Source organism: Camelus dromedarius, chromosome 10 (assembly GCF_036321535.1).
Source record: "Camelus dromedarius isolate mCamDro1 chromosome 10, mCamDro1.pat, whole genome shotgun sequence".
In the NCBI taxonomy this organism is placed as follows: domain Eukaryota; kingdom Metazoa; phylum Chordata; class Mammalia; order Artiodactyla; family Camelidae; genus Camelus; species Camelus dromedarius.
In genome coordinates this window covers 46966156-46983882 of record NC_087445.1, presented here as the reverse complement: position 1 = coordinate 46983882, position 17727 = coordinate 46966156, and the positions used below count along the sequence as shown (strand labels likewise).

At 42.7% G+C, this 17727-nt stretch overlaps 2 protein-coding genes and 1 non-coding gene across 3 annotated transcripts; 2 read left to right on the top strand and 1 right to left on the bottom strand.

Annotated features, from left to right (window-relative positions):
- Nucleotides 1-629: 629 nt before the first annotated feature.
- Nucleotides 630-1596, top strand: LOC105102278 (olfactory receptor 13C7). Its single transcript, XM_010995580.3, has one exon. It carries the CDS (start codon nucleotides 640-642, stop codon nucleotides 1594-1596), a length of 957 nt encoding a protein of 318 aa, XP_010993882.2. The 5' UTR covers nucleotides 630-639.
- A 2513-nt stretch (nucleotides 1597-4109) lies between these two features.
- LOC105102320 (olfactory receptor 13C7) lies at nucleotides 4110-7075 on the top strand. Its single transcript, XM_031449517.1, has 2 exons — nucleotides 4110-4206; nucleotides 6126-7075. The coding sequence occupies exons 1-2, from the start codon at nucleotides 4110-4112 to the stop codon at nucleotides 7073-7075; spliced, it is 1047 nt and encodes a 348-aa protein (XP_031305377.1).
- A 4448-nt stretch (nucleotides 7076-11523) lies between these two features.
- On the bottom strand, nucleotides 11524-11628 carry LOC116152813 (U6 spliceosomal RNA). Its single transcript, XR_004136519.1, has one exon. It is a non-coding gene; the product is annotated as a U6 spliceosomal RNA (small nuclear RNA).
- Between the last annotated feature and the right edge of the window lie 6099 nt (nucleotides 11629-17727).

Sequence of the window (17727 nt, the reverse complement as noted above, 5' to 3'; positions counted from 1 at the left end):
GGTCAAGATCAGATGAACTGATTCACACTAGTTATACTCACAAAACACTGAAGTATAAACCGGATACTGTATAAGAAATAGAGCTGTTTAAGAGATTTAAAAAACTTTGTTTTCAAGCCAGCACATCTCTCCCTCTAAGACTATCTGGGAAGTTGAATTATAATAGAAACTTGCTATGTAAAGAGGAATAAGATCCAGAAGAATGAGCCATGTGACCTTAATGACCAGGGTCACTGAGCTGTGATAGCCTGAGGTCCCAAATTACATGAGAAAGACAGTTATTCAGAAGCTCCTGCTCCCCTGGTGAGTGCTGGAGATACACAACATATGTAGATACAGGAATTTGTTTTAGGTATATTAGTATCATTCAGTACACAGAAATGTCCTTCATTTTATTATGTTTCATTAGATTTCCAGGGTCTGCCCTTCAAATTTTTGGCTGATACACAGCTTGGCTTTTGATAACTTGATTTTAAAATTGAATCCCATAGGGTAAGTTTAAATTTAGGGACATCATATGTACTGTGATTCTCATGTATTGATCTAAGCAAGCCATCAAAAAATCAAACTTTTTTTTTTTTTTAAATCAAACATATTTTCTGCCTTCAGGATTCCCAAAGATGAGAGAGAGAGCTTGAAATGGAAGTATCCAACCAGTCTGCTGTGACAGAATTTGTCTTGTTTGGCCTCTCAGACCACCCAAGGCTGGAGAAAACATTCTTTGTGCTCATCCTGCTGATGTACCTGACGATCCTGCTGGGCAACGGGGTCCTCGTCCTGGTGACCGTGTCCGACTCCTGCCTGCACACGCCCATGTACTTCTTCCTGGGGAACCTCTCCTTCCTCGACATCTGCTATACAACCTCCTCGGTCCCTCTGGTCCTGGATGGCTTCCTCACACCCAGGAAAACCATCTCCTTCTCAGGCTGTGCTGTGCAGATGTTCCTCTCCTTTGCCATGGGAGCCACGGAGTGTGTGCTTCTGGGCATGATGGCGTTTGACCGCTATGTGGCCATCTGCAACCCCCTGAGGTACCCCGTGGTCATGAGCAAGGCTGCCTACGTGCCCATGGCTGCCGGCTCCTGGCTGGCTGGTGGAGTCAACTCCTTGGTACAGATCTCTCTTGCAGTACAGTTACCCTTCTGTGGGGACCACGTCATCAACCACTTCACCTGTGAGATCCTGGCTGTCCTGACGTTGGCATGTGCTGACATCTCCACCAATGTGATCAGTATGAGTGTGGCCAATGTGATCTTTCTGGGGATCCCTGTGCTGTTCATCTTGGTCTCCTACATCTTCATCCTCACCACCATCCTGAGGATCCCCTCAGCTGAGGGGAGGAAAAAGGCCTTCTCCACCTGCTCTGCTCACCTGACTGTGGTGGTCATTTTCTATGGGACCATCCTCTTCATGTATGGGAAGCCCAAATCCAAAGATCCCTTAGGGGCAGACAAACAGGATGTTTTAGACAAACTTATCTCCCTCTTCTATGGACTTCTGACCCCCATGCTCAACCCTATCATCTATAGTCTGAGAAACAAGGATGTTAAGGCTGCTGTGAGAAAACTGGTGGTTCAGAAACGCCTCACCCAGTGATGGTGGGATATGTCCCATGATATGATCCACACTCTGATGACCCTCACTTGAGAATCTCAATAAAAAGTAATGCCAGGTGAGGGGGAAATTGAGTTTAGAGCCATGCTACTCACAGTATGGTCCGTGGACCAGCAGTATCAGCATCACCTGGGAGATTTTGGGGCATGTAGACTCCTGGGGCCCATTCCAGACCTACCGAGTTAGAATCTACATTTTAACAAGACCCTTAGGTGATTCACATGCATGTTACACATTGAGAAGTACTGGTTAAGAGTGAGTAGTGGATGCAGTGGTGTCCTGTCCAAACCTACCTCCACCCACCTAGGGATGAAGCTCTCATAATGCCAGCTGCTGGGAATGTTGGTGGCTGACAGCAGTCAGTTGAGTCCCTCTGATGGCTTGCCCTTGGCCCAAGAGAGTTACCTCACCAAAAGTCACATTCCTTTCTCAGAGGCAGTGCATATCCAACACCCAATGATGAGTCAATGTCAATATAAAGTCCTGGTCCTCCTTGCTTCCAATGGGGATGACTCTAAAGAGCCATTCTAGCTTGAGAGGTTCCTCATGATAGTCTGAGTTCTCCCTCTGCCCAGTCCTGCTTCCTTCACCCCTACTCCACAGGTGTTGATCTTAAGAGCACTCCCCCATCAACATCCTGCATGAAAATCTCCCCACTGGAGTCAACTTTCAGGGAAACCCTGGGACAGAGAGTAATGGCCAGTCTCAGTATTGATGCATGAACCCGGTGTGTGTTCTCAGAGTGTCCTTCTCAGGTGTTTCTTGAACCCTGACTCCCAAGAAAAGGAACTCTGCAAATTCCTTTTGTTCAAAGAAAAAAGCCAACCCCTAAAAATGACTTGCTAAAATAAATCCCTTTACTTCTCACTTCCATATATGGATCTTCATTTGTATTTACAGGGCTTCTTTTCCTCAGTCTTTATGAAAATGACAAAAGCACCGGGGGAGGGGGCTGAACCCACACTCTATGAGAACTCTGTGCATTTCACCTGCGGTAAAGTGGACCATGGCGTCTGCACGGATGACAAGGGTACACAGAGAACTCTAACAACTCCCATTTTCTTCCTCCCAAGGAAGAATTAGTACCCAGGTCTTTTTATTAGCAAGTCATCCTACTTCTCTTGAAGACCAGGCTTTATCAGTTGCTTCTGATACAGATTAGGCTTCGATCCAGAGCTCCTCACCCCCTCTCAGCCTTCCCCCTGATCTACTTCTAAGAGAAACTCCCCATCCTGAGGCCCTGCTGAGTGCCTGTAGCCATGTTCCATCCTACCTGACTCTCACCTCCCTGGCCCCAGCTGAGATTACTTCAAAGATTCTCTGTTCCTCACCACCAAAGATCTCCAGCTAACCAGATGCTAGCTACCTGCCTGGCCTGTGACTCTAGAGCTGCCTCTGTCTAAGGCATGACCCTGCCGCTGTCTTACCAACACCAGAGCTCTCTTCTGCCCTCAGGCCCTCTGCTTCAAGCTGTCATCTTTGTTCTGTGTGTCTGTCAGTTACTTCCCAGTTGGGATCCAATCTGCTCCACCCTCCCTCCTCTGACTCTGCCCTGCTTCTGGGCTCCCGTACACCTCAGGGGCATTTGGCAATCATCTTGCAGACTGCAGCTGTCACCAGAATCTACCTAGAGATCAGAGGCCCCATCCTTGTCATTTCTGCTCTCTTTCAAGTGCTCGGCACTGGCCCTTGGTACATGTCTCTTGCTTCCTGTTTTTGAGGGCAAGTGCCATACCTGGTCAGCTCTGGACGATGCTGAGGGGCTGACTGCAGGGAGGGCCAGCTGCTCTGGAGCATGGAGACAGCCAGTGTGTCGGTCAGGGCCAAGGCAAGCCTTCCACCTCTTGTTTTACCACTTAGCCTTGGAAAGACAAGTGCAGAGCCCCCTCTCACAGACACCACTGTGGTCAAAGCAGTCAGACCTCAGTTACCTCCTCTACTCCCAGGAAAGTCGGCAAGGACAGGACAGAAACTTTCTAATCTAAGGAACAGTTCTTGGTAGCGAGTTAAGATTTACATGGAGCTGTCTAAACTTACCTAATTGGGTTTATGGGACACAGGCCCTAAACTCCTGAGAGGCCTCCACCAAACTTTAAATTGCTTCTGGGATTAAAACTGGCCCCAAACAAGCAGAGCTCTAAATTGCTCCATGGCTCTTTGACAGAACCTCTGGCGAGAGGGCAAGGGGCGAAGAGCAGAAGGTGTCTGCCCTGGGCGCACAGGCTGAGCAGGACTGCAGGACCCCCGGGAGGCAGCTCCCTGAGTGGTCTTCCCTCCTGTTAACTCGCTGGGCATGGAGAAGGCCAGGAAAAGGAGCAGTAGAGCCCCTTCAGCTATGGCCAACCCTACATTTTTTTTTACCTTGCTGTGAAATCTGAAGAGACTGCTCAGCTCCAAGACAGCTAAGCAGAATTTACTGCATGCTTCCAGGCACAGCCTCGACAGGTAGGGCTAGACAGGGGATAGTCAAGGTGGACGGTTTGAGCAGTCCTGCCATGAGACATTCTTCCCAGGTCAGCTCCCGTCCCCACCACGGCCTTATCCCCACACTGGACACAGACCAAGATCTCTCTGTGGCCAAACTTTCCTCAGGTACGTGGGGAGCCGAGAAAAGATGGTTGGCGAGTGGGGGCCTGGTCACAGTTTCCATGTTTCTGAAGGACTTTTATAGGGGAAGGGAGCAGGCATGGCCTGGAAGTCTAGACCAGTGTCGGGGTGGGGGTGGGGGGTGGTTAGGAGTAGGGGTGACATTGGAAAAATGAAGTTTCTGCTCAATGTAAGGGAAAGCTTTCCAACAATCCAGACTGTTGGACAAAGGATGGGAGTCTTGCACGCACATAACTCAAGGCATTCAAAGTAGCAATGGGAAAACTGTTTCACAGAAGGTGCTCACAGAATGGAGGTGAAAGAGGCAAGACTAGTTATTTTACAGCATTCCTGCCAAGTCTAAGGTTCTCTAGTCAACAGTACTAATATCTCTAATAACATATATTCTCAGCACCTACAGTTAATTGCCTCTGATTATTGCATGAGGATACCCTCAGACTCCTCCCGGTTTCTCCCACCCAAATTCCCCCAACCAGCACCAGTGTTATAATCATGGATACAATGAGTGAAGCCCAGGGACATCCCCACTCATCCAAGCCCTACAACAAGGCAATCTCTTGGAGAAAAGTGTGACACTTCTATTTTTCATGAGTGTCCTAGGGAAAACGTGGATGACTAAGACTTCATAATCAGTCCTTTGCTCCTCAGTAGATCTGCTCTGGCACAAATGGAGGAGCAAAATTACAATCAGAGTGGTGAGGGAAGGAGCCCCAGGGAGAAGATGAGGAAGCAGGCTCCGTCCTCGCCCTATCCTCGCTGCCTGGGGACCTCTCTGAGCTTTCCTTTCATCCTTAATATGAGAATTGAAGACTCATGTACTGTTCCACAGTGACTGAAGTACATCCCACGTCCATCCCTCCTTTGAGCAACTCTCTGCAAGGCTGGGTAGAATTGTCTTTTTTTTTTTTTTTTTTTTTGTAGGGGAGAAAGGAGTACTGTGGCATTGCAGTGACTTTAATGGTCAACTCAAATATAAAAGGGTCTGAGTTAGGAGCTGTGACTTACAAAACAGCTCCCAAAGCATGGAGCTTGGTCCAAAAGTTATAGATGCTCATACTGGGAGGCACGGGGGACACTTGTCCATGGATTCTATCCCTGCTCCCCAGCCCCACAGGCTGGAGCAGACTGAGGAAACTGCAGTGCTATGGACAAAGGCCATGGTTAGAGAGAGGGGATGTGGACTGTTAGGGTCTGTAGGGTCTATTGGCCAGAAACTCTTTATTGACAGGGCAGCGAAGGAGGATCGCTGACCAAACTCACAAGAAATGAAGTATAAACCAGGCATCAAGTAACAAATGTAAATGCTAGGCAGAATCTAATCTTCCTGGCCTCTGCTCATCATATTCTCTCCATGTACGACTCCAGGTGGGGCCAAATTATCATTAGAAAATTATTATACAGCACAGAATTAGAGCCAGGGGAGTGAGTGAGCTGGTGTCAACGCTCAGCATCACTGAGTATGACAGCCCAAAGCCTCCAAGGACACTGCAGGGTCAATTTGGGGACAGGCAGGGCTGGCCAGGGGGCCAGTCAGTGGTGGACCCAGGCAGCACACCCTCACGGTTCCTCTTTTATGGTTCCCATAGACCCATCCTTACACATCTCTTCCATCAAGTGCATTAACATTACTGATCTGGCTAAATTCTATTATAAATCGTGGTTTGATCTGATTTCTGGTGTCTGCTTTTCCTGCTTTTGATTTGATATATTCTGACTTTTAAGGTAACTTCAGTGGACAGTGAATTTTATCCCTTAGATGCTGATATTACAAGTTAGCATGTCAAAGGGTAAATTTAATTATAAGTTCCAGAAGCATCTCATTGTAATCCTCACAAAGTGATCCCTATAAATATGTGTTTGCTGTCCTCAGTTTTCCTTAGGGTGAAAGAGAGAATTTAAAATAGAAGTGGCTAACCAGTCTGTTGTGGCAGGCTTTGTCTTGCTGGGGCTGCCAGACCACCCAAGGCTGGAGAAAACATTCTTTGTGCTCATCCTGCTGATGTACCTGACGATCCTGCTGGGCAATGGGGTCCTCGTCCTGGTGACCGTGTCCGACTCCCGCCTGCACACGCCCATGTACTTCTTCCTGGGGAACCTCTCCTTCCTCGACATCTGCTATACAACCTCCTCGGTCCCTCTGGTCCTGGATGGCTTCCTCACACCCAGGAAAACCATCTCCTTCTCAGGCTGTGCTGTGCAGATGTTCCTCTCCTTTGCCATGGGAGCCACGGAGTGTGTGCTTCTGGGCATGATGGCGTTTGACCGCTATGTGGCCATCTGCAACCCCCTGAGGTACCCCGTGGTCATGAGCAAGGCTGCCTACGTGCCCATGGCTGCCGGCTCCTGGCTGGCTGGTGGAGTCAACTCCTTGGTACAGATCTCTCTTGCAGTACAGTTACCCTTCTGTGGGGACCACGTCATCAACCACTTCACCTGTGAGATCCTGGCTGTCCTGACGTTGGCCTGTGCTGACATCTCCACCAATGTGATCAGTATGGGGGTGGCCAATGTGATCTTTCTGGGGGTCCCCGTGCTGTTCATCTTGGTCTCCTACATCTTCATCCTCACCACCATCCTGAGGATCCCCTCAGCTGAGGGGAGGAAAAAGGCCTCTACCTGCTCTGCACATCTTACTGTGATGGTCATCTTCTATGGGACTATTCTTTTCATGTATGCAAAGCCCAAATCAAAGGACCCCCTAGGGGCAGACAAACAGGCTGTTTCAGACAAGCTCACTTCCCTCTTCTATGGGGTGCTGACTCCCATGCTTAACCCCATCATCTACAGCCTCAGAAACAAGGATGTGAAGGCTGCTGTAAAGAATCTCATGAATCAGAAATGCTTTCCCCAGTGATAGTGGGAGAAGGCAGTGTATCTTGTAGTTCTGTGCACACAGGGGATTCCCCAGGAAATGACCACCTGGTGAGCACAGACTTGCTCCATGGTCCCACACTTCAGTTTCACGACAAAACTGCCTCAGCGATGCACACTGGGATGGGGTTTTCCTGAGAAATTGAAAATGGAACATCAAGTCTTTAGAATGAAGAGGGACTTATGCTAAATCACCCAGAATCAAGGATAAGTGGCTATTAAAATTTATTTTTATTCTGAAAAAATAAACAAAAATTAAAACTTTGTAAAAAAAAAAAAGGTATGTTCTCTTTGTTCACATGCAGACTAGCTGCAGCTTTTGTGTACAATCATGTTTTCTGCTCACTGTGCAGTGGGGAGCATGGCAGTGAGGAAAAATCACTTCTTAACTGGTGTCCAAACCAAAACCCAATCTGCCATTCTGGAAAATTAACAACACCAAGACATCCCAAATGACATCATTTAACCCCCTTTTCATTGTAGGGGCTCAGTGTTTCTTTAAGCCAATTTTATATCCTAGATATAGATCCTAGAGCCAATTTGGGGGAAACTCCTTCTTCTCTACTGTATAGAGAGCACATCCATCCTTACCCAAATTTGCAGAGGAGTTGTATCAACACCAATCAAACTCCAGATACTGTAGGCTATGAATAAAATTTCTAGCAGTATCCATTTAATCATTAATACAATGCTAAGCTTATAATCTGAGTCCCTTCCTTTCCCAGGAATTAATGTTTGTAACCATCCAGACCACAATGGTCAAACTCAGTTCCCTGTGTCTCTTCAGGATTTGGTTTGGACACTGGCACCAGTTGCTAAAAATCTACTTGTAATTACCCTTGTAGTTAAGAGCACAGACTGTGGAGCCAGACTGACATGGAGGTGTCTCTTGTCTGTGTAACTTCAGGCACATTACAAAAATTACTTTATCTTGCAGACTCTTCGTTTTCTAATTTGTAAAACAGAGGTAATTAAACCAACCCCACTGAGTTGTTATGGGGATTAAATTAAAATGAGGCATGCATATAAATATTATATATATATAAATAAACAGTGGCTAGCAAAGAATAACCTCTCAGTTAATAAATGAATATTTTTATTGTTAGTTAAATATGTTAAATAACCCCTCTGTGGAAGCCTTATGACACTTGAAGACAGTGTTCAATATCATACTTAACTGAATCAATTCCAATTTATTATTGCAGCACCTTTTTGGTTGACTTTCTAGCCTATGAGCCCACAATCTCATTTCTCTGGGCATTTTCCCCAGTCATCCCTCTTCCTTATCCACACTGATGAGGGACTCGTATCTGTACTGTATGACACTGACCCTACCTAGACAAATCAGATCCTTTCTGCCAGGTTTTAGGATTGTCATTAATGCCCAAGGAGTCACTGGATCCATAACATGCAAACTCAGAAGCTATGGGGTAATCATGTTTGACCATATGCACTGGGGAATTAACTGTACATTATAACCATATCTATAGATTTACACAGATTTTATATATAAACTTAAAGGGAATAAACTTTATTTTGGCAGAGAGTGTTAAAGAGAAATCAGGTCTTCAAACAGAAAAAAAAAAAAAAAAAAGAACAGCCAAAGAGTAACGACAGAAGAGGGCATCCTCGTATGTTCTCAGTTCTTGGTTTCCATTTTTTCCTAAAGCTGGCCACATTCCTGTACTTTTGCTTCCAAAAGACACCTCTATATCCTTATACAGGGTCTATTTTTCACTAATCTAGATTAAATTACTTTCTTTAAGGGGGCAACAAGTCACATCTAATCTGATTACTTACTTGCATAAAATAAATATTCTCTTTCATGTGCCATGTTCAAACAGATTGTCCGGCTATCATACACAGCAGAAGTCTTACGAACTCAATATATAGTGCTTCTTGTAGTCAATTACCCTTTCCTGCTACAGTGGCTTTTCCCTCTGTGGATTCTATCACCTGTAAATTTGGAACATGTCCAGGGATTGATGTGATACAGGAAGCCTAAGTTCAAATCCCTACTCTCCCACATAGAGCTGGGTGACCATGAGTGTGTCCTCTGCTCTTGGAGAATCTCAGGTATATCCATCCACACAATGAAGAGGGAGTTCAAAATATCTTAGGTGACCCCCACCTGTGAATTTCCCTGGCTCTATAGTTCCTTTCTCTAGCAGGACAGTCTCTTGAAGAGGGAACACAGCAATGCTCTGTATCACAGCAGAATGTCCATATTTGAAGCTGAGCCTGGTTTCTTTCATCTCCTTAAATGTCCATGTGCCAGAAGCATCTTTAAAGTCTCCATATTCCCCACTAGGCTCAACAACCGAATTAAATGACTCAGGGAGTTGATGTTATCCAACCTCTATCATTGGTACAAAGAAGGGAGTAGCCATCATCTAAGAAGGTTATCTATGAGCTAAACAGCTATCAGCTGATGTTTAAATGGTAGCAACAGAGACCAACTTTCATTTGAAGAGACTAATCAGCCACTTGGTGGTGAGTTGACTGCATTAGACTGTTTTTATTCTGAGAGGGACAGCGATTCACCATGACTAAAATCAACACCTTTTCTGAGTATAAATCATCTTCAGTCTCTGTAGGGCATTAGCAAACATCATCACCTGAAAGCTTATGAAGGACTAGATTTAATGACATGGGATCCTGCATAATATCTCATCAGACCAAGGGACTCATTTATCAAAGCAGATGTTGCTGTGGGATCACAACTATGGGATCCACTGATCCTTCCATATACTGCAGCATCCATAAGAGACTGGCCCAAGAGAATGACAGAATGACCCTTTGAAAGCATAGCTAAGGCACCAGCTTGGAGATAACACTCTGCAAGAATGGGGCATCAGCCTCCAGAATACAGTATATACCCTAAACCAATGACTGTTTTATGCTACTGTGTCTCCAATAGGCAAAAATATACGGCCTAGGAATCAAGGGTAGTAGCAAGAGTAGCCCTGGTTATGTCACTTCCAGTAACCTGCTTGAGAATTTGCATTTTGCATTTCTGCAGCTCTAGGCTTTTCAGCTCTTAGGGTCCTAGTTCCCAAAGGAGAGTTGCTTCCACTAGTGGACAGAGAAAGTCTCATTAAATACTTTTAGTACTCTATTGAGGTATAACTTACGTACCATAAAATTTACCCATTGTAAGGTATAGCTCAATGATTTATGATAAATATAATCCAGCTGTGCAGTTATCACTAAATCAATTTTAGAACATTTACATATCATTTCAGAAAGTCCTCTCATGCACATTTTCAATCTCCAGCTGCAGGTAACTACTAATTTGTTTATTTCTAAAAGGATTTACCTTTTCTAGAAACTTCAGATGAACGGAACCATACAATACGTAATCTTTTGTGGCTGGCATTTTTTACTTAGCATGTTTTAGAGGCCTGTCCAGTTGTAAAATGCATCAGTAGTCTGTTCCTTTTTATTACAGAACAGTATTCCATTGTATGGTTGTACCACAGTGTGTTTATCTATTCACCCATTGATGGACATTTGGATTGCTCCCAGTTTTTGGCTATTATGACCAATGTTGCTGTGAACATTTAGTATTCAACTTTCTGTGGAATTGGTGGGTCATATAGTACAAATGTGCTCAGCTCTAAGAAACTGCTAAACTGTTTTTCCAAAGAAGCTATATCATTTTAAATTCCCAGAAGCAATGTATACTTCAGTTTCTGCACATCTTCGCCAACATTTGGTGTTATTAGTCTTTTCTTATTAGTCTTTTTCAATGTAGTTTTCTAGTGGATGTGCAGTAGTATGCCACTGTAGTTTTAATTTGCACTTCCTGATGGATGCCAATATTGAGAATCTTTTCATGTGCTTTTGAGCCATTGACATACCTTTTTGGTGTAGATATTTTAATTGGGCTGTCTTTTTAATCATGGAGTCACATGTAAGAGTTCTTTATGTAACCTGGATACAAGACCTTTATCACATATATAATTTGCAAATATTTTCACTCTTTTTTGTCTTTTCACTCTTACAGTGTCATTTGAAAATTAAAGTTTTTAATTTTGTAGTACAATTTATCATAATCTAAAATTTGGTATCTTATTTAAGAAATCTTTACTTAATCCAAGGTCACAAAGATTTCCCCCTATGTTTTCTTCCAGAAGTTGTATGATTTTAGGTTTTACATTTAGATCTGTGATCCGTTTTGAGTTAATTTTTTTGTATGGCATGAGGTAAGGGTCTCGATCATTATTACATACGAATATCCACCTGTTTCAGTACCATTTGATATAAAGACTATCTTTTCCTCCATTGGATTGCCTTGGCACTTTTGTTGAAAGTCAACTGACCATAAATGTAAGGACTAAATTCTGGACTTTTTTTATTATTATTATTATTATTATTATTATTATTATTATTATTATTATTATTATTATTATTATTACTTTTCATCTTAAAACTATGGAATGCTTCATGAATTTGTGTCATCCTTGCACAGGGGCCATGCTAATTTTCTCTGCGTAGTTCCCATTTTTGTATATGTGCTGCCTAAGTGAACACTGGATTTTCTATTCTATCTGTTAAACTTTAAGCTATGGCTATCTCGCAGTCATGTTGGACTTCTTATGCCAAGAGACCAGCAAGCAAGGAAAGAAGTCACTATCCTAGTGGCACAGGACTGATCCTAGTCATGAGGAGGAGATAAGGCCGCTTTACACAATGAGAGCTGCTATGGACTGAATGTTTGTGCCTCACAAAAATTCATATGCTGAATCCCTTAGAGTCTATTACCTGGAAAACCTAAATTATGACTACTAAATTTTTGGCAGTAGGACCAAATCACAGAGATTCAGAATCAGTTTGTCTGGTTTTCAATGGAGCCACCATTTCACTCCACAAGAACAACACAGCTCTGGAGTAGAAGGAAGATAGAACTTCACCAAAACAAACAAACAAAAAGTGAATATGGCACTGGATGGAGCAAAGGCACTGTGCATTTTCCATTTTGAGGGGGCTAGGTGTGAGTATCAGGTTTAGAATAATGCAAGGAGCCAAGCAGCTGATAGTATGAGAAAAGGCTAGTTGTGGGGTTGTGGCCCTTCTGAGAGTAGTGCTCACAAATGGGAAGCAAACAAAACTACCGAAGTTTACCCAAGAAGAACATAGTGTGGTGGATTCCAAGAAGTAATGGACATTGCCAAACAGAACATCGCCAGACAGATATTCTGATGTGACTAACATTTGCTCTGTGTTACTTCAGATTGTCACTCAATCATGGAGGACAGTACTTCTCAAACTTTAATGTGCCTATAAATCACCTGAGGATTTTGTCAAAATGCAGATTATGGTTCAGTACATCTGGAGTGTAACTAGAGATTCTGCAGTTTTAACACGATCTCAAGTGATGTTGTTACTGGCCTTAGACCACACTTTGAGTAGCAAGTACCCAAAATATTCTAGTAGAAGTAGTTTGCCATTGGGACTAATTCATTTATTTGTTTGCCTAATTGATTTATATATCCTTTTTTAAGCAAGGATATTGAGACAATTAAAAGATTCAGATGTATATAATAATTCCTAGAGCAACCAGTAGAAAAATAAGGCAAAGAGATATATCTTAAAAGCCAATAGATTAAAATGGAATTAGTTCTAAGAACTATACAATTAACCCAAGAGACAGCAGGAAAGGAGGAACAGATGAACAAAAAATAGATGCAATAAAAAGAAAACAACATAATAGTAAACCTAAACCCAACTAATCAATGATCATATTAAATAGAAATGGATTAAGCTTACTAGTTAAACTATACAGACTATCAGACAGGATAAAAAAGCAAGACTCAACTGTATTCTGTCTAAAGGAAGAATTTCATAATGACATACATAGGTTGAAAGTAAAAGGATGGGAAAATATATCAAGAAAACAGCTGAAAGGTTATATTAGTTTCAGATAAAGCAGACTTGAAGACAAAGAGTATTACCGTAGATAAAGAAGGACATTGCATAATGATAAGGTGTCAATCAGGAAGACATAAAAATAATAAATGAGTATTCTCCTAGTAACAAGTCTTTAAATAACATGAAGCAAAGATGGATATAAAGGAAGAGACAGAGCTACAGTCAGAATTAGAGATTTTCGTATCCTTTTTTTCAATAATTGCTAGAACAACTAGACCAAACAATAAACAAACAAACAAACAAAAACTATTTCACTATGGACCATGAACCTGAACATGAAAGCTAAAACTATAAAGCTTTTATAATAAAATATAGAAAAATGTCTTTGTGACTGGGGATAGGCAAAATTTTCTCAGAGAGGATACAGAAAGTAATAGCCAAAAAAGGGAAAAAAAAGATAGAGGTCACCAAAATTTAAAACATCTGCTCAGCAGGCTGCCTGTGGGGCTGAGGCCTGAGGGCTATGGGCCACACTGGCTCCTGCAACTCAGTTCACTCAAGGAAACTTCTGCGGTGACTACTGACATAGCAGCTAGCTTTGCAGTGAATGATCAGAGGTGAATTCCTCTCTTTGCCTATGTCTGAAAAAAGCCTGAGTCTCAGCTACTAGAGATTCTCTGGATTTCTCAGCACATGGACTGACTCACCCTGCACCCTCCCATCCTATCAGACCCTTTGCACATACACCTCTACTTGAGGAGTTCTTTGTCCTTGTTCAAAAAACAAACAAACAAAATCAACCACACAGACAGAAATCCTGCTGGTCTCATTTTTACCCCATCCACTTTAGAGAGTCACTCTTGTAGAAATACTTTAAGCTCAATGGCTTCACTGCTGTCTCCCTTCTCTGGCACAATGCCCTCCCTGGATGAGCCCTGTCTTACACTGGCATGATGGCACCTCTCAGGTGAGCTAGAGACAATACCCCAAAGAGGCTCGATGGTAGCATTCAAAATGATGTCATACCCACCAAATCTGCCATAAGCATGGTCCAGAGATCATGGACATTCATGTGCCTCTGAAGAAATCCTTGTTGGGGGTGGGGAGGAAGCCCCCAGCATTCATCACCAATCTACCAACCCTCTCTCCATGTTCTGACCTTTGCTCTCCCTCTTTTTACCTGATATCTTGCCTGATTGTTAATGAGGACATTAAATCTCAGCTGGTAAGAGCCAAATTATCTTACCAAAACATGAAGACAAAAACAGGCAGAAGCCTACACACACCTTATTTTTCTACACCTTCCCCAGCCCCACTGTGTCAGAAAAATGTGTCCCTCCACCTATCAAAAGCCAAACTGCAGGATAAAAGGAAATCAGAATACTGTTTTGAGCCACCAGATGCATTAAAAAACAAATCAACCAAACATGTGCTCAGCAAAAGACACTATTAAGAAAATGAGTATGCAAGCCACAGGCTAGCAGGGTGTTCATAATACACATATCTGACAAAGGACTCTAAAATACATAAGGACTTGCTACAACTCAATATTTAGGAAAAAAAAAAACAAGAAAAGTATAATAATGGACAAAATAGCTGAACAGATAATTCACAAAGAAAAATATTGGAATGACCAACTGGCACATGAAAAAGCACATAAATACCATTAGTTATCAAGAAAATGCAAATGAAAACCACAGTGAGATACCACTACACATCAACCAGGGTGGCTAAAATTTCAACAACTGGTAACACCAAAAGTGGTGAAAATGTGATATGAGAACCCTTGTGGCTTTTTTGATAAGAGTGTAAAATGGTACAAACACTCTGGCAAAAGACCTGTCCAATGTATATCTATAAACAGTCTCATTCTCGGGTATTTAGCCAAGAGAAGTTAAAATACATGTCTACAAAAAGACTTGTATGATAATGTTAACAATGGCTTTATTCATAACAGCCAAAACTAGAAACAAGCTGGATGTCCATCAACAAGGAGAATGGATAAACAAACTAGGATGTTCTTATAATGGAATACTACTACTCAGTAATAAAAAGGGACAAACTACAAAACCATGTAACAACACGACAGATCTCAAAAACATTATTCTGAATAAAGGCTTACACATGATTATATTAATATGATGTTTCTGAAAAGGTAATATTTAAACAAAGATGAAAAATATTAGAACAATGGGGATTGCTCTGACAGGGTGGTATTAAGGATTAACTGGTAAGGGGCATGAGAAAACTGTTGTGTTGGAAATATTCTATAACTTAATAGGATGTGGGTTACATGGGTGTGCGTGTCTTTCAAAATTCATTGGTTGGTACACTTAAGAGTTATGCACTTCACTGTGAGGAAATTAGACCCCAAAAAGTAGACAACTAACTGTCTGTCTGTCTAAATGTATGGACTTTTTATAGTGATTGTTGTTGACAAGCCACAAATATGTCTAGTGAACTTTCTAGCAGCCTCATTACAAAATGAAGGTGTATTCTTATGGGGGCTTGTTCTTGTACTTGTTACTGTTTCTTTGCTATAAATAATAATGAAAAGCTCCTCTTATAAGCAGGTCATCTGAGGGCCCAAGATTCCTTGTGCCACTTGGACTGATGGCAGAGACTGGTTTACCTGATAGCTTTTAGTCATGATTTTATTACATATTTATTGAGTTACTATTCGTTATTTGCTGAGTTATTGTAGAAGGGTAGCTGTCCTTAGATCAAGCTCACATCTTCAGTGTAACTGAGCATATCTATAATGATTTATTGTCCTCCTACCTTTGAAGGGCTAATATGCAAAAGACAAAGCAATCACACTGTGTGGCCCCCAGGTGCAAAGTGAGGACCCAGGGTAGAGCTGCAGGGAGATAGGCAGGCTTTGGTTCAGAATGAGGAAATACCTTCTGATCACTAATGTCCCCTGGCAGTAGGAAAGACTTTTGGGGAAGTAGGGGGCTCCCCTTCACTGGACCACTTTTTTCCAGATGTGTCACCTCTTTCTTTCCCTAGCTTCTTCCTCACAGCTTTTAATCATATTCTGTGTATTAGTTACCTATTATTCCAAAACACATCACTCCAAAACTTAGTCACTTAGAAGAACACACATGTATTGTTTCACAGTTTCTGTGGGTCAAGAATCTGAGCACAGATTTGCTGGATCCTCTGCTTCAGGGTCTTTCACAAGACTGTAATCAAAGATGTTGGCAAGGGCTGGGATCTCATCTGAAGGTTTGACTGGGAAAGGGTTAAATATCAAACTCACTTACATGGTTGTTGGAAGGATTCAATGCCTTGAGGGCTACTGGTCTGAGGACCTCAATTCTTCCCTGGCTGTTGGCTAGAGACCTCCCACAGTTCCTTGCCAAATGGGCCTCTCCAATCTGGCAGTTTTCTTCATCAAAACTGGCAAAAGTGTATTTTTTTTTGGTTAGAAATTATTACTAAAGGGGAGGGTACATAAGCCCATGAAATCCAGTAGGCAGGAATCACTGGGGGCCATCTTAGAGGCTGCTACCACATTCCAGATTCCACCAACTTAGAAGGTCTTCCCTGGACTTTGTTCTATGTCTCCTGTTCCATGATGCTTTTCAAACAAATGACTTGTAGAGGCTGTGGAAGAAATACTCAGTCCTAAGACCTGTGCCAAGTATTGTCCCCAAGATGGTCTTCCCCTTTCTCCCAACCCTTGCCCGTCTCTTTATGTGAAAATTCTCCCTCATTGTCCCTGGCCAGAAGCTGCCTCCTCCGTGAAGTCTCCCCATGGCTCTGGGTGGTAGTTCCCCTAAGTGTCCACAGTCATGACCTTGAGCACTTGGTTTAGAAGCATTGTGCCTGCAGCTGCTGGTTCCACAATACCATGAACATAGGGTGTCTTATCTCCCCAGCTGTTCTCCTCAAGAAGTTTAAGCATTTTGAAGTTTGTGGAAATTCAAGCATGACATGGAAATGCTTCCTCGATGTCCTTCAGTGGCCTAAGAGTAGAAACATCTCTCCATCTGATGGAAAGTGTTCCATCAGGAACAAAAGAAGGGGGAAAAAAAGACATTTTCCTGGAGTGCTTTCAGCATAATTGGATCTCAGGGACATTGTCCCAAAAGTATAAAGTTTCCTGATTTGTATGATTCCATTTCCAAACTTTTAATCACTTCAGGGAATACAGTAGTCCCAATTGCAGTGCTGATTTCAAATTGCCTTCTTCATGTACTGGTTGTTCCTTTGGAGATTTTGCCTAAAGCACAGAACCAAGATAGAGAGGGAGGCACTGGCTTTCATTCCTTCTTCAAATCAGAGGTGGACATCTCAGCCCGGGCCTTTAAACTAGTATTGCTATTTCTGGCCCATGTACTATTTCCAAGACAGAGGGACCCTTTTTCAGTAGGTTCCTGAAAAAGGTAGGTGAGAGTTCTCATAAGAGTAGTCTTCAAATTTTTATTAGTGCAGTGACATTTCCAGCTTATGATTTGATTTTTCAAAGGGGTTGAGACTGGAGAAGGGAAGAAATGAAACAATTTCGGTGGTATCACAAAGATTCAGGGCCATGCAAAACCCCTTCTTCCTGGGTCAGAAAAACCTAGAAGCAAGAAGCCTATGAAACTGTCTCACTTCATGGATTCTCCTAATTTCAGAGAGACTCCCAGGATGAGATGGTTCCATGGTTTCAGAGCCTCTTCTTGTACAACTCCAGGGAGCACCATTCACACCGTAACTATGGAAATGGCTAGTGTTGTCCTGTTGTTGTGCTCCAGAGAGTGACATTTT

Coding starts and splice junctions, on each gene's coding strand:
- LOC105102278 (XM_010995580.3), top strand. CDS start 640: ATGGAAGTATCCAACCAGTCTGCTGTGACAGAATTTGTCTTGTTTGGC.
- LOC105102320 (XM_031449517.1), top strand. CDS start 4,110: ATGAGACATTCTTCCCAGGTCAGCTCCCGTCCCCACCACGGCCTTATC. Junction 4,207..6,125: donor TGTGGCCAAACTTTCCTCAG/GTACGTGGGGAG, acceptor AATTTAAAATAG/AAGTGGCTAACCAGTCTGTT.